This window comes from Engraulis encrasicolus, chromosome 6 (assembly GCF_034702125.1).
Source record: "Engraulis encrasicolus isolate BLACKSEA-1 chromosome 6, IST_EnEncr_1.0, whole genome shotgun sequence".
NCBI lineage: Eukaryota > Metazoa > Chordata > Actinopteri > Clupeiformes > Engraulidae > Engraulis > Engraulis encrasicolus.
The window spans coordinates 39,120,869-39,135,374 of NC_085862.1; the positions used below are offsets into that span (position 1 = coordinate 39,120,869).

The 14,506-nt window shown below is 44.3% G+C and overlaps 1 protein-coding gene across 4 annotated transcripts in view; it reads left to right on the top strand.

Moving 5' to 3' along the window:
• The window catches only part of LOC134451257 (coiled-coil domain-containing protein 18-like), a 73,577-nt gene extending 64,556 nt beyond the window's left edge, over positions 1-9,021 (top strand). For all 4 annotated transcript variants that reach the window (XM_063201579.1, XM_063201576.1, XM_063201577.1 and 1 more), the window contains 3 exons: positions 1-102; positions 3,924-4,136; positions 8,157-9,021. The exon at positions 1-102 is cut by the window's left edge and continues 36 nt beyond it. In XM_063201579.1, coding sequence (XP_063057649.1) covers positions 1-102; positions 3,924-4,136; positions 8,157-8,465 — 624 coding nt within the window. In that variant the 3' untranslated portion in view covers positions 8,466-9,021. The remainder of the gene's footprint in view (positions 103-3,923; positions 4,137-8,156) is intronic.
• The last annotated feature ends 5,485 nt before the right edge of the window (positions 9,022-14,506 follow it).

Below are 14,506 nucleotides of genomic sequence, written 5' to 3' on the forward strand. Positions count from 1 at the left end.
ATCTCGTCGGAGCAGGCAGCCCAGGTGGAGAGGAGGCTGAAGGAGGCCGTCAGCAGACTCGCCCTGGAGCTGGAGGTGCTGAAGACACAGCACCAGACAGAGGTACAGACAACATGAGGCAGAGGCAGAGGCGTTGAAAGTGATACAGAGTCACCAGGGCCCCACATATGGGGGGGTTGTCACAGAGAGACGCAGACCAAACAGAGGTACACTGCAAATAAGACGGGACTGGGGGAATGGGGCATCCATTTATCACAAACCCACACCACCGTAAAACACTATGGAGTTGTACTGCTAACGCAAGTTGAAATATTGATTTTCAATAGTAGGTGTGCTCAAACTCAAGGATAGTTGTTGCCCTTCATCTAGAGATAAGACAAAACAAGACAGAACTAGAAGCACTCAGAGAGCGCAGACCTCCACCAAGGAAGTTGCTTGATAGAACATTTGACTATGTTATACCCAAGTCTTTCTGCCTTATTTTTGTGGAGTCTCCGCAATTCAATTTCTGGTCACTAGGGTCGTCTAGATATATAGGCCAGCAATGGTGAAGAATCTTTGAAAAAGTCCTGGTTCCGGTTCGTGATCCGCATCACCACCAGAATTCACTTGTTCCTTGGGTCATTATCAACAACTCCACAAAGTTTCATCCAAATCTGTTGATTAGTTTTTGAGTTATGCTGCTGACAAACAGACAGACAAACAAACAAACCAACAAACAGACAGACAAACCAACGCGACCGAAAACATTACCTCCTTGGCGGAGGTAATAAGGGGGATCATTGTACACCCATTTGTCACAGGGAAGGGGAGTTAAAATGGGGTTGTGGGAACTGTAACTGAGTAACCAGGGCCCCAGGCATGGGAGGTGGGCAGTCTGTTGTTTTTAAAAAAATATTAATATCATATAAAGGGATCCATTTAAGCTGGTTGTTCATACTGTGTAGGGCCCAGAATCTGGTGCAAGTTCCTTTGGGAGGGAAGAGGGGACAGCCATTTGTCACAGACCCAAACAACCCAAAACAACCCAAAAAACTTTTTATTTAAGTGGAATTGCTAATGCTAGTGACCTAAGATTTCGTTAGAGTTCGTGCTTCAATTTGATAGGGTGGAAAATATTCCATTCAAAATGTTAGACAAAGAGAACAAGCTAGAGAGTTCAGTCTTTTATACACCATTTTATTACTTTTTTGGACTCAGACCCAACGACAGCAACAACTATCCTTACGTTTGAGTGTGCATACGATTGAAAATTAATGTTTTATTCTTTCATTACTAGATAAAGGTGGTGTGTTCTTTTTTTTTCAATACAGTGCTAATTTCGATGCCTTGGTTTTGGATACCTGTACATTTTTTTATACTTCTTTTCGATACCTGATGTTTTAAAACCAGACAGAGGTACACACACAGACAGGCCAGGCAGGACAGGGCATTTGTCATCCCAAACCCATTTATCACAAGCCCACACAAACGTGGACAGTGTCTTCGTATCCCTTGGAGGTGCCAGTGACAGGAAATTAATTAAGTATGAAAGGAGAGCAAGGCCAAAACTGTGTACTCTATTTGAAGCAGGGCTTCGAAACGGTTCAAGGAACGAAAACCGAAAACAGGAACGAACGGAATTTTACGCAATTTTATGAGGAGCAGAAACAGAAACGAAAACGAAATGGTCTTCAACTGTTCCTAAATAGAAACGTTATTCTGAAATCCACAAAACCGGTTAATAACGGTTTATTTCGTTCTCCATATATTTTATACAATTTCACAAAAGCATACCCTGAAGCATACATTGAAGTGTTTGCGCTGTAGAGTTAAACAGGAAATTGGAGTTATTTGTCAGCAACAGAACAGCTACACCATATCTACACCATGCAGGGTTAGGAATTATAGCGTAAGATCTCCATATGGATAAAACTTACTGCCAGGTAAGGAGTTTAGCACGTATCCAGAATGTGAGATCTGAATGTTTTTGGATGCCGTCTGTGATTTTGCCTATTATTTTTGGGGATAGAGTAGCTACTGTGTAAATCAAGGGCAAATACTAATGGGTACGCCTATTCTAGGTATAAGATACAGTCCATAAAAATAAACTTGATAGGCCCGCAAAACACTTCCGGGAACGATAAGAACGAACAATATTTTGCGTTCCGAACCGGTTCAGGAACGAAATTTTGGTGGCGGAACGAATTCAGGAACGAAAACGTTAAATAAAGGCCTACCTGAACCGTTCGGAACGGAAAAATAATTTCGTTTTCAAGCCCTGCTTTGGAGGTACAGTAAACAGTAAACTTTGGAGGTACTGACAAAACCTCAGATGTCAGTTGTTTTCAGATAACCTTCATAAAGACTCAATTAGTCAATTACTACAAATTATACAACCGTTAGCCTTAGAGCTCTTTAACAATGTAGTGTAGCCTGTAACAATGAGTTCGGTCATATAACACTAGTAAACCTTGTGTACACCAACAGTTTAGTTAGCCTTGAAAATCCCATGCTGCTTTGCAAGATCATTCTGATTTGAAAGACAGCATACCAAAGAGCTATCCTGAGGTAGGGAGCCAACCCGAGAGCGGCGAGGGGTGGAAACAAAGACTATGCGTATTACTCGAGCTCAAATTATACATTCATAACCTCCAAATAAATCACCATGGCAAATTGTATAGTCTGGTCCCCAGACTATATCTCACTTGTGATATTTATATACAGTACTCTGGTGATAGACAGCCAACTGTTTAGTAACCGCTTAGTTACCTGCTTAGTACTAGAGTGCATTAACAGTTACGCCTGTTTTGGAAAGGACTCACATTTCTCACACTGTAGCTCAGTCCCACAGGCCATCAAACCATCACAGGCAGTTAGCTTCCCCTTTTTGTATCGGGCACTTCACAGAGTTTCCTCTATCATGAATGTATGGCACTTAATATGGATGGAAGTGGGCACAGTTTTATTGAGGGTATTGTAGGACAGATGAAGGGAAGGACATGTAGCGAAGATACATTGTGGATGGGGGAGAGGGACACTTTTATGGCCTGTTATTGAGAGTATGGGGAACCCGAAACAAGCCGTAATTGCCTCTCCTCACTTTCCGCAAGCACTTCCAAAAAGACGCATAAACAAGTAGCAGCATTTTGACAGTCACTTAACCGTCACTGTAACCAACTTTATTTTGCTGTGGCTCACATATCGGGGGCATGATGGAGTGTAATTTGAGTCGTACAATGCACTAAATAAGGACCCTTCCCCCCACCACGCACGCATGCGCGCACGCACGCACACACACACACACACACACACACACACACACACACACACACACACACACACACACGCTATCGGTTACCTTTTCAATTTGATTTCTCGCTGTCTGGAATATGAGCAAATCAGTGTGACATCAGTCAGTTGAGATTTGTGCTTCAATGCAGCTTCACTTAAGCGGCCTCGTAAAGGAGAGTTGTCTGCTGTAACAGTCACTCAAACCCTTTTCGATGGGGGGGTACTTGGCATTCATGCTTTCGTCAAAACAAGACAACTGTGGGTGTTGTCTTTTTCTTTCCCCTTTTTATATCAATGCTTAGAAATCGTGCAGAATTTGACAAGAATTTGTCGATTTGTTTTAAACACTAGACACTACACATTAATACACATAAATGCGTGTGTATGTGTGTGTGGGCATGCTTATCGGTACAGGTCTCAATATTGCTCTGAATATTCAGAAGATTTGGTTCCTAAATGAATCACTCGTAATGTTGAATCAAAAACTGTGTGTTTGGCCCTACCATGGCCTAACGGGAGGGCACTGGGTTACTACGCCGGCAACCTGGATACGATTACCGGGTCATTTGCTGAACCTTCCCTGTCTCTCTTCCCGCTCATTTCCTGTTAAAAACTGTGTTATTAAAACTGTGTGTGTTTGTGTTGATCAGCTGGCGGCGCTGCAGGAGAGCCAGGCGGAGATGATGAGGGCGTCGGAGTGTGTGACCAGCACGGTGCGCAGCTCGCAGGAGCACCTGAGCGTGGAGCTGCAGCAGACGCGCACCCTGCTGGACGAGGCCCAGCGCAACGCCACCGCCCTGCTGGCCGAGCTGCACGCCCGCGAGCACGTCCTGCATAACACCAGCGAGGCCCTGCTGCTCAAGGTGTGTGGGAAGGAACTGGGGAGGGTGTAGATTAGTTTTCTCAAAGGGAGCTCTACCAGCCCCTCAGGGGGCGTTAGGGAGCCTTTGGGGCTGCGTTGAGAAGGGGACAACTGAGAGGGGGGCACTCTGTTGCAAATCAGGGCATTGGTCCATTCTAATTTTTAATTGTGTTGGCATGTTTATGCTGAGGTCAAGGGGGCATTGGCAGGCTTATGATGATTAAGGATGTGTTTGTGGACTTCACACTGAGTTTCTTGCTCACCAGTCAACATGGCTAGTGGCTTTACGTAGTCAACCTGTCTAGCCACACGTTTGGTCCCAGTTATCTTCTTTTCTACCATAATAGCCTATGTTTAAGCTCAGAAGAAATGCTATAGGAAACGCACACCCTTAACATAGTTTCTGATATAAAAGTAAATCAGACAAATACAAACCAAGTGCATGATGCTTAAACAGCATAATAACAAAATAGTCTATTGTGTGTCATGACCAAGAATAAACTACCTGACAAACTGGCTAGTGATACTGAAATTCTTAATAGCCACAGCCAAGTTTTTCCATCATTTGGCTGGTTGGCAGGTGCCAATGTCAAGCCCTGCACTGGTATAGTGAGAGGAAAGGAGAGTTGGCCCTCCCGGATTCAAAACCGGGCTTCTGGGGTATCAAACGCTCACCCATACTAACTGTTACTCAGTTGCTATTTCTGAGTCATATTGCATAACGTTTTGCTTCTCAAATGTAGTCTGGCCGTGCAAACTATCCACAACATTTTAAATTCAATTCAGATCAGTAACCAGTCAATTTTGAGCATTTCCAAACAGCTCGATGGGGCGTTTCCGTTGGGTTTTTTCCAAGTGGCCCTGATGTTTAAAGCGAAGTTGCACCACTTCCGTTAGCAGGTGAGTGAAGGTGATCTTATCGACTGTAGCATTTGGAGGCATTTCATGAATCTGTGCCCTTTGCATCTCCCTCTGAGAAATGGGTTGACAACTCGAGTAGGTCAAACCAAATGCTTGCAGAGCTTTGAGGCTACAGTTGCCAGTCTAATCAAATGTATTCTTTGTCACTCCACGTGAGAGCCAGGCTTGTTGGTATCAGAGCACTCCCATCACACAGTAGGCCCAGACATGTCACCATCCCATGACCTCAAGAATTTACTTTGGGTGAATAAAGTATTTCTCTCTACCGTACTACCAAAGGTGTAGGTTTGACTTGGAAAGTGGTGGGGACATTACAATGGCAAATTGTTCAGATATTTTGTATTAGATTTGTAATATTTTGCATTATATCTGTGTGATATATTTGTGTGATTTGTGTAATAAAGTGGCGGGGACAAGCTAGGTTCATCTCAAAAATGGTATGGACATGTCCCTACCATCCACACCTAAAATAACACCCATGCGTACTACGTCTAACATATCAAATTGCATGGTATGGCAGGGTGCAAAGGTGGTATTAACGGCGATCTTGCAAACAAGGCAAGCTCTAACATTGCAAATAATCACAACAAGAAACCTGTTTTTTTATTGTGGAATATTGTCTCTCTGTTCTTCTTTTGGCCATAGCTGCCCTACTTGAGTGATATGTAAAAGTTATGGTGATTTGATCCATGGAAAAATACAATAAAAACTTGAATTGAAAAAAAAAAAAAAAAACCTGTTTACCATCACTGCAACCTTCAATTTTTTTTTTTCTAGCTTGCACTGTCTGAAAAGTTAGACAAAAGTGATTGTTTCGGCCTGTTGTGGGAGAAAAGCAAATGCATTTCAGTGAGCGGTTGCTAGGCTGTACCTAGGATAAAACATTTATCTGCTAACGCTAACCAACGTGTATCTGCAGCCAACACAGAGACAAACAGACCTCGTCAGGGACTAGCATCAGCCTCTGTGCCGCCTTCACACATCACCATGTCTTTCTTTACGGTTCACTGAGCCTCTTTTGGCAGAGGAAGCGTGGGGCCGTTGACCATTACTGAGCAAAACTGGGCCATAAAAGTTCTTCAAGCCACCAAACATTTGGCACAGACACCCAGTCCAGTACAAGAAAATGTGCTGTGTTGTGGAGCTGTCACTGCTACTTTTCCGGATTAATACGTGATTTATAACAAAGGTTGTCAGAAGAACCACAGCTATGACAGAAGCCTGAAATCTTCCAAATCATTTCCCTCTAATTCCTTGTACGTTTTCAGAAGTCATAGTTCAATGTCATGGTGTTACAACAGCAATGATGAACAGGGCTGGTCTTAAGACTAAGTAAGCTGCACATACTATAATCACACTGTTTACATTGTAAACAACTTATTTTATAGCTTCAGGCTGGAAGGAATGTGCTGCCGCCTATTTTATCCCTTGCCAACGTTGACCACAATTACATTGTTTGCTTTTTTCAAGTAATGTTTACTCACTGAACAGCTGGCAAGCATTCATACCAGCCTTCTCTAAAGGTCCTCCAGTTAATTCATGCCTATGCAGTCTTTTGCTATGACCATCCACTTAAGAGAATCAGGATGTCAGGATTACTTTTTGAAGGAAAATGTGTATTAGCGATTACAGTCTGCTCTGCCCTGCAGGCTCAGGGAAAGCATAAGATGAACTGACCTGAAGTTCCACCTGCACAGTGCAGTCAAAGCAGCACTTTTGTGAGATGCATCATTACACCATCAAGATATGTATATCCAGTATATACAGTGCAGGCCAAAAGTTGGGACACAACTTCTCATTATTTTCACGACTACACAATAGATTTAATATTCTCTCTAAATGCATCAAAACTGAATAATCACATGGATTTATGCACTTCACCCCAAAACATATAAAGTCCAATGGTGGTCCAATAGGGCTGTCAGCTGTGTATCAAGCCGACTTCTGTGCAACACAATAAGGAATTAAGTTTCAGTAAATAACCCTGATGAGGCAAGCACTGCAAAAATGAAGCCTTATTCTTTCTTTTTTCTTATTTGTTCTTTTTTCTTAAGACACATCTTACACATAATTTAGGAAAATGTATATCACCCAAATAGCTTGAACATTTAAACCAAAACTTTTTATAGTCTAAAGTCGGAAATTGCCAATTTAACAAGTAGAGTTTCTTCGACGAGCAGTAGCAAGTTCAAACATTTCTTTAGGACAACCTCATATTCTAACTACTATTTGAATTAATTTACCAGTAAACATAAACTTGCGTAACTAAACATGTCGTTTTTGCCGCTTGCCATCTTGCTAACCTTTATGTTGCACTTTAGAAGACCTTGGGTCGTCTGTCTATGTCTGCCCAAAACATCCATTCAAACTGTGGGCACTGTAATTAAGCCGCAGCAGCAGGAAGCATGGCCACTGCTCCATATGAAAGGCTTCTGTTCATCCAGTTAAGTCTGTTCATATGATTGAAGTCGCAGCAGCCAATGGGGGGTGTGAAGCTGAGGGTGCTGATTATTGTGGTTCCTTTATTGTCTGGAGCTTGTGCAAAGGAACAGTCTGCCATATTTGGAAATATGCTCATTTTACACCTCCCCTCCATTTAAATAGCTTTATCTTTCTCCTGAGTCTGGTGATATTACATCTTTGAGGGTGAGAAAGTGGATCGCACTCGGGTTCTTCTTTTCCTCTTTTTATTTTTTTATTTATTACATAGCAGCAGAAGTGTAGACAAACGTTTCGGCTGTTGCCTTCGTCAGTGTCTCCAGATATTACATCTTTGCATTGCATTATTGTTGAACTGGGTGGTGCTATAAACTGAACGTTCCCAACTGGTCCCATTCGCTCCAATTTAGAAGTAATATCACACGAATCAGAGAACGGCTGGAAGAACAGTAACAAGGTACACCTCGATTATTTAACATGTGAGGGAAGTGTAAAATGAGTACATTTCCCCAAAAAATGTGGACTGTTCCTTGAACACAGATGCTCATTTGCCTTGTTTCCATGGAGCCATGTGCCACCTACAGTACAGTATTGTCTGACATCCCTGGCATTTGACCAGCAAGCATTCACATCTTTTTTTTGGCTTTTTATTCTATTGCAGGAGTCTGAGGTGACTCGTCTGAAGACCAGGTTGTCCAGCCTGGAGCGTGGTATTGACATGAGGAACTTATCTCAGAGCGTGGGAATCCCTCTTCCACCCCTGACCACCCACGGAATTGGCAGCCCCTCGCCCCCACCCCATCACCTCCACCACCTGACGGGGGAGAACACGACACTCTCCCTGGCCTCCGAGGACTGGGCAGCGGACGGGAGCACTGGGAGTCCTGAGCGAGTGGGCCAATACACAGCGTTGCACCAGTCTGCTCCCCACAGTCCCAGGGGAGCAGTCCATTGGACTGAACCTCTTTAGTAAGCCAGGCGCCTCCTGATGCGCCTGTCAATTCATTTTTGTGTGTGACATGCCTGTAAGGGCGGAACACGCAGGCCTCCTTCTAAGGACAAATGAAACCTATACATCTACAATGGCCAAAAACACAACAGGCACATGGTTGGTCTATACTAGCTTTTTCTCTGTTGTAAAAATATGCGCAGGGCAAACATGCAATTTCTCAAAACATGAAGGATTACAGGTAAATTGCCTTGTTCTAACTCGTCACACTGGAAGGGAATATGTGATGAAATGTGTGGAATGTGTGCCGGTCATTGAGATTGCGTTATGGACATTGGTGATAGCACTTCACGTGACTATTCGTTTTAAAGTTTGTGTGTGTGTGTGCACATGTATTTATTTATTTCACAATGCCTATTCACGCCAGGATAACCCTGCCTTGACCCTGCCAGGGCTTTCAGGATTCAACTGTTGAACTTTTTTTTAGAAATGGTCCTCTGTGCAAGAATTGTTGGAGCATTTTGTTGCTAAAGGTGGGAAACTTTTTTAACGTAATAAAGCTAATATGCTAAATACAGTGTCCCTGTGCTGAGTTATTTGTCATATGCAGTAATTTGTGTTCACAAAATGCTTTCCAAATTTGGCGACTTTAAAGGACCACTTCAGTCAATTTCAATATGCTGTTGTATTGCTCACGCTACACTTATCTTGTCAGTACCCGTTGATGCCACATTTTTCGGCTCAGCCCTTTCCGAGATATGAGCTATTCTAATGGGGGCAGCGTTTGTTTACATTTTTAAAAAAATTAACATAGGCCTACTCCAAATATTTTCCCAAAAGGTACCGCTGTTTGCTAGTTGTCTGCTGATGTTGTATAACCTTTTGGATATTTTTGGGAATAAATAAAAATGTTTTTTTGAAATGTAAACAAAGCGCTACCCCCATTACATTGACCAGGATCTCGGAAAAGAATGAAGAAAAAAAAAAAGTCCAGGGTAGTGTGAGCATTACAACAGCATGTTGAAATTGACTGAAGGTATCCTTTAAGCTAACACTGCTTTTCCATTGCAATAAATTCACATTGTTTGTTACATGTCTGCATCTTACAGATGTTTAAGTCAAAAATACTCTACAGTCATCTTTCCTACATATTTTGAGGTATTTACCTTTAGGTAACTAACCTCTTCTTCCTGATGTTTCCACACTTCATTAAGCTGATGCCCAGCACCTTTGCATCATGATTTTTTGCTTATGTTTGTTCCTCTTTCCCACGCTCTACAGAACATGAAGAAACATTTCGATACAAGACGGCAGCCAGTGCACTGCGCATCATTTAGTTGGTGCACGTAGGTTGCAGCACACGAAAAAGCGAAAAATTAGCACACAAAGCTTTTGCTTCTTTAGCTCAGCCTGCTGAGATTCAGCACATATTTGCTTTGGTGATCACAAAACTTGGCACATCCATGCATCAACTTTCTCCACTTTGGGAATTGCAGTCTAGTTGTCTCTTGTTCTTTCAGTGTGGAATGACATCCACTGTTGCATAATATTTTGTGTTGAGACTGAGAGCCATGGCAGAAATGCTTGTAGTAGCATTCTTTTCTCTAATTGGACATCAGATGCATGGAAAAAAATCACTGTAACCTAACCACACAGCCCTCCTCCCCGAGAAAGATCTGTAGCTCTCCAGAGTAGCCTACTCTGTTCTATAGCCTTTCTTCCTGGCCTAACCCAGAAAAAAATGGCCAAAGCCTAACCCCAAACCAAAGCAGCCATTGCACCAGGCAGGGCTCAGGCCCAGCCCTTCTTGCTTCTTGTAGGAGTCATGGCCACAGTGGGACGAGCTGTGGCTCTGAGATGACAGTGTAGAGAGACCGGGGAGATTCCAGAACCGGCATTTTGAGGTGAGAGAGAGAGGGGGGTGGGGAATGGGTGCATTGGGGAAAAAATAACATCTCTGCTCGCGAGACTTTTGGTAGTTGGCAGAGCCCAGGGTAGGGCGTGGCATACTCAGAGAGAAGAGACTAGAGCCTTTGAAGACAAGCATAAATGACTACACACACACATGGGCACAAATAAATAGGCTCAGCTTTTAAAGACACTCACCACACTAGTTTATATATAGCTCTCAGTTTACACCGTGCACTGTGTCTGTGCACTCTGTCTGTGCACTGTGTATGTTTTCAGCTGGGGCCGAAAAGGAGTTGACTGCAAAGACTAAAACATGGCACCAGCAGTGATGAACCTGTTGAAAGGTGTTGAAACTGGCTTCAGTGGCATCATGGATGCCGTGGCATTGGCATGACCGTGCCGTGCCGTACGAGCCCAAAGACCGTGGCAGGAAATGAGAAGCGAGCAACATCTGGTGATCATTCAGAGCAGGATGCATTGTCCAAATCCTCTGCCTCTTCCCTTCCCCTCCTCCTCCTCTCTCTCCTCTCTCTCTCCTCCCTCCCTCCTCCCTGTCCTCATCCTCATCCCTCCCCTCTTGCTCCAGCCCAGACCGCCTCCCATCTCCTATAGAAGACCAGACCTCACTACTGGAAGAGCCATCAATCGTAACCAAAACTGTACATTTTGTCCTCGGTTGAAGTACAGACCGCACCTGGCTCCCTGAGAGACCGACCGACCTCGGTCATGGAGGACAACAGCGCTTTGCTCGTCTCAGCTCAGATCTTGCCTTGCTTCGTGTCAGTTACTGTGTATATGCAAGTGATGTGATGTGACAAGAGGAGCCAGCATCAGCACCCAGGGACCTGTACAAGTGCCCCCCCCCACCACCCCCACCACCACCACCATGTACTGTAACATGTCGCATGCAGCACCACTCTGCTGCTGCATCTCCCATCCTTCCATGCTCTCCTTTGTTCCTCCCCTAGCCCCCTTGGTTCATTCTTACCCCCCCAACAACCCAACCCCCCCTGCCAGGGCAGCAGCAACGTTTCAGCAGTTCCTCTGGAACATGAGAACCACAGTTCCCTGGCTTTGTGATTGGTTGGGTGCAGTGCTTCTGTGCGATGGTGGGGCTGCCAGAGTAAGTTTCCACTGCCACAGGCTTTTAAGACTGCCTTCAGTTCATGCAGGATCACTTCTTCCTGGCTTTGCTATCGTGTCAAACTAAGAGTTCTGCTGAAGTCATCAGTACACATGCAACAGGAGCAATGCGATTATGTCACTGTAGCCATAGAGGAATAGGAGCTTCATAAACGTTTATCAGTCATACTACGGAGTAATCAAGGCAGAATTTCAGTTTGTTCATAAGCAGTGAAGCATCAAGAACACTCCATTCTGGTCTTTCCTTTCTATTGTGATGGAGTTCAAGTGTGTGTGTGTGTGTGTGTGTGTGAGAGAGAGAGAGAGAGAGAGAGAGAGAGAGAGAGAGAGAGAGAGAGAGAGAGAGAGAGAGAGAGAGAGAGAGAGAGAGAGAGAGAGAGAGAGAGAGAGAGAGAGAGAGAATGTATGTTTAGAGAGTGTGAACATGAATAATGGCGGATGTGTGTGTGAGAATGTGCAGTTAGAATGTGAACATGAAAAAGGGCGGATGCTGCATAGTATGTGTTGTGCATGTGTTGCATGACGACATTTGTTCTGTTCCAAGCTACATGTGTGTCTTCATGTTGACCTGTGCATCCCATGTGCTCCACATTGCATACATGCGTGCGTACACATAGCCTTGGGGCATTTGACCATGGAACATTTTATGAAGTGTGATATCCTCTCTCTCACACACTCTCTCTCTCTCTCTCTCTCTCTCTCTCTCTCTCTCTCTCTCTCTCTCTCTCTCTCCCTCTCTCCCTCTCTCCCCCTAATTCTGAAAGTGCATGTGCCTAGTTAGTATGTCTCCCTGTCTGCTGGACTGGTGTGTTGTGTTTTAGGTGGATGGGGGTTCAGCTGGGCCCATAACAAAAGCCGAAAGTGCTGATGCCGTGCCGAGGGGCTTTATCTCGGACTGCTTGTGCCCTGCATGGTCTCTGGCGCACGCCACTGCTCAGTCATCCGAGGGGGAAATCGCCTCGCCGCTCCACTCCGCTCCTCTCCCAAACCCCACTCATCCAGCTGCTCGTTTAGTTTGCCCCACAACCTCAAGCCAGGGATTTGACCCTGAAACAACCGTTCATCCCTCTCCACCACACTGGCATGAGGAGGACAAGGACAGGCAGCCCATCACACAGGGCTCCCATCCGTACTCGTGTTATCACTTTGGTCATACAACTGTCCTTTGACCAGGGGCGAGTTTCTCAAAAGAGAAGATGTTAGCCTGTTAGCAACTTCGGTAGTTGCCAATGGGAAAATGCATTGAAAATAACAAAGTAGCTAATGTAGTAAGCAACTTTGGTTTTGAGAAATTCACCCCAGAGCCGGTTTTACTAATTGGCAGACTGGGCGATTGCCTCACCTAGGGCCCCAGCAATCATGGCCTCCACAAGCACCCGCAACAACAACAATCATCTAAGAGGGCCCCATGTCTATTATTTCACTTAGGGCCCCCAAGTGGGTAAAACTGCCACTGCCTTTGTCGTAGTTGCAGTCCTGATCAGAATGAATAGCCGTTTGATAGAGATGAATGTCAGGTTGGTGAGTTATTTTTTGGTGTCTCAATATAGGATCTCATCACAAAAGTTAGTCAAAACCAAACACATGTTGGTGGGTACCATGTCGAAACATATATGTCTGTACAAAGTCACAATGGCATGGAGTCATTGGTAAGCAGTTAGTGTTAGACTTGTCGGTTCAATCCCCAAAACCGCCAGGTTGGTGGGGGAGTAGTTTTAGTGCTCTCCCCCATCCTCCTCCATGACTGAGGTGACCTGAGCATGGTATTGCACTCCTCCCTTGGGACAATGTTTGGGGCCTTGTCCCCTTGCACGGGTAAGGCATAAATGCAGTTTTGTTGTGTGCAGTGAATTCTGTGATGTGGAGTGCTGTGTCACAATGAGAATGGGAGTTTCCTGGGTGGGCTTTCACTTCACTTTTCACATTCACAATGAAAGCCTCATCAAAATGTATTGTGTTGTGGTCATATCAAAAGTTCTCTATTTCAGTCATGTCCAAAAGTTTGTCGTCACTGTTCAAAGAAAAGTCATTTCAGATTTCAAAAGGACTGAAAAGGGGAAGAGATAAAACGTGTAAACCTCACTGGGAGATGGGGAGACCATCTTTGGTGCTGTTCATTTATTGATTATGATTATATATTATATCTTCCCACCATCCTCCATGCAACTGCAGGCAAAAATAACATGTGCAGAAAAGGTGTCTTTCTGAGAACGCCCCAGTCTCCACTGTTTTGGTCAGTAGTAGTACCATCTTCAGCTATTTATATAAAGGGCCAGGGCTCTAAATTAACACCGGCCAACCTGTCAAATGCTGGTGAAAACTGAGTTTGGCTTGTAGAAAAGAAAGCTTACTAGCCACTTAAACTGAGAGTGGTGAGTATTTGTGTGGCTAGTAAGATTTAACATCTACTAGTATAGTGATGAAAAAAAAGTTCATTTATAGCCCTGTAAAGGGCCATTCTCTCTACGTCTCTCTCTTTCACTCGCTCCCTTTCTCTTTATTTCTGTGAGAGGTGTCGTAAAATAGTAACTGACAGAGGAAAGTATACTCCTCAGACTTCCCCCTTCAGATTCCTTCTAGCCTTAGTCACTGTGGTCGTGAGTGACTAAGGCTGTCCAGTGCCGGTCGTTAAATTCGACCTGGTAGAGATTTTCCCTCTGGTTCAAAACAGTGCATGTTGTGTCGTGTACAAGAAACACACGGGACAATAAAACAAGCAATGAAAACAACCATCAGAGTAGAAGCATTGAAGATCAAGAGGAAGATACTATCTCCATTTGACAAGAGATTTGCAAGGCAAAAAGATAGAAGCCAGTAAAAAAAAACTAAACCCGCAATATTATCCTTTGGCCATCATATCGACTACAACAATCTGGCCTGAGAGTGCACATGGGATGGTAGAAGCTGGAGGCTGGCTGAGGGGGGATTTCTTTACTCCCTATACTTCTGGAGAGGGTATATTCCTCCGAGATTACGCTTTGCATCCTCGCGCGGCAGCCCCACTGAAA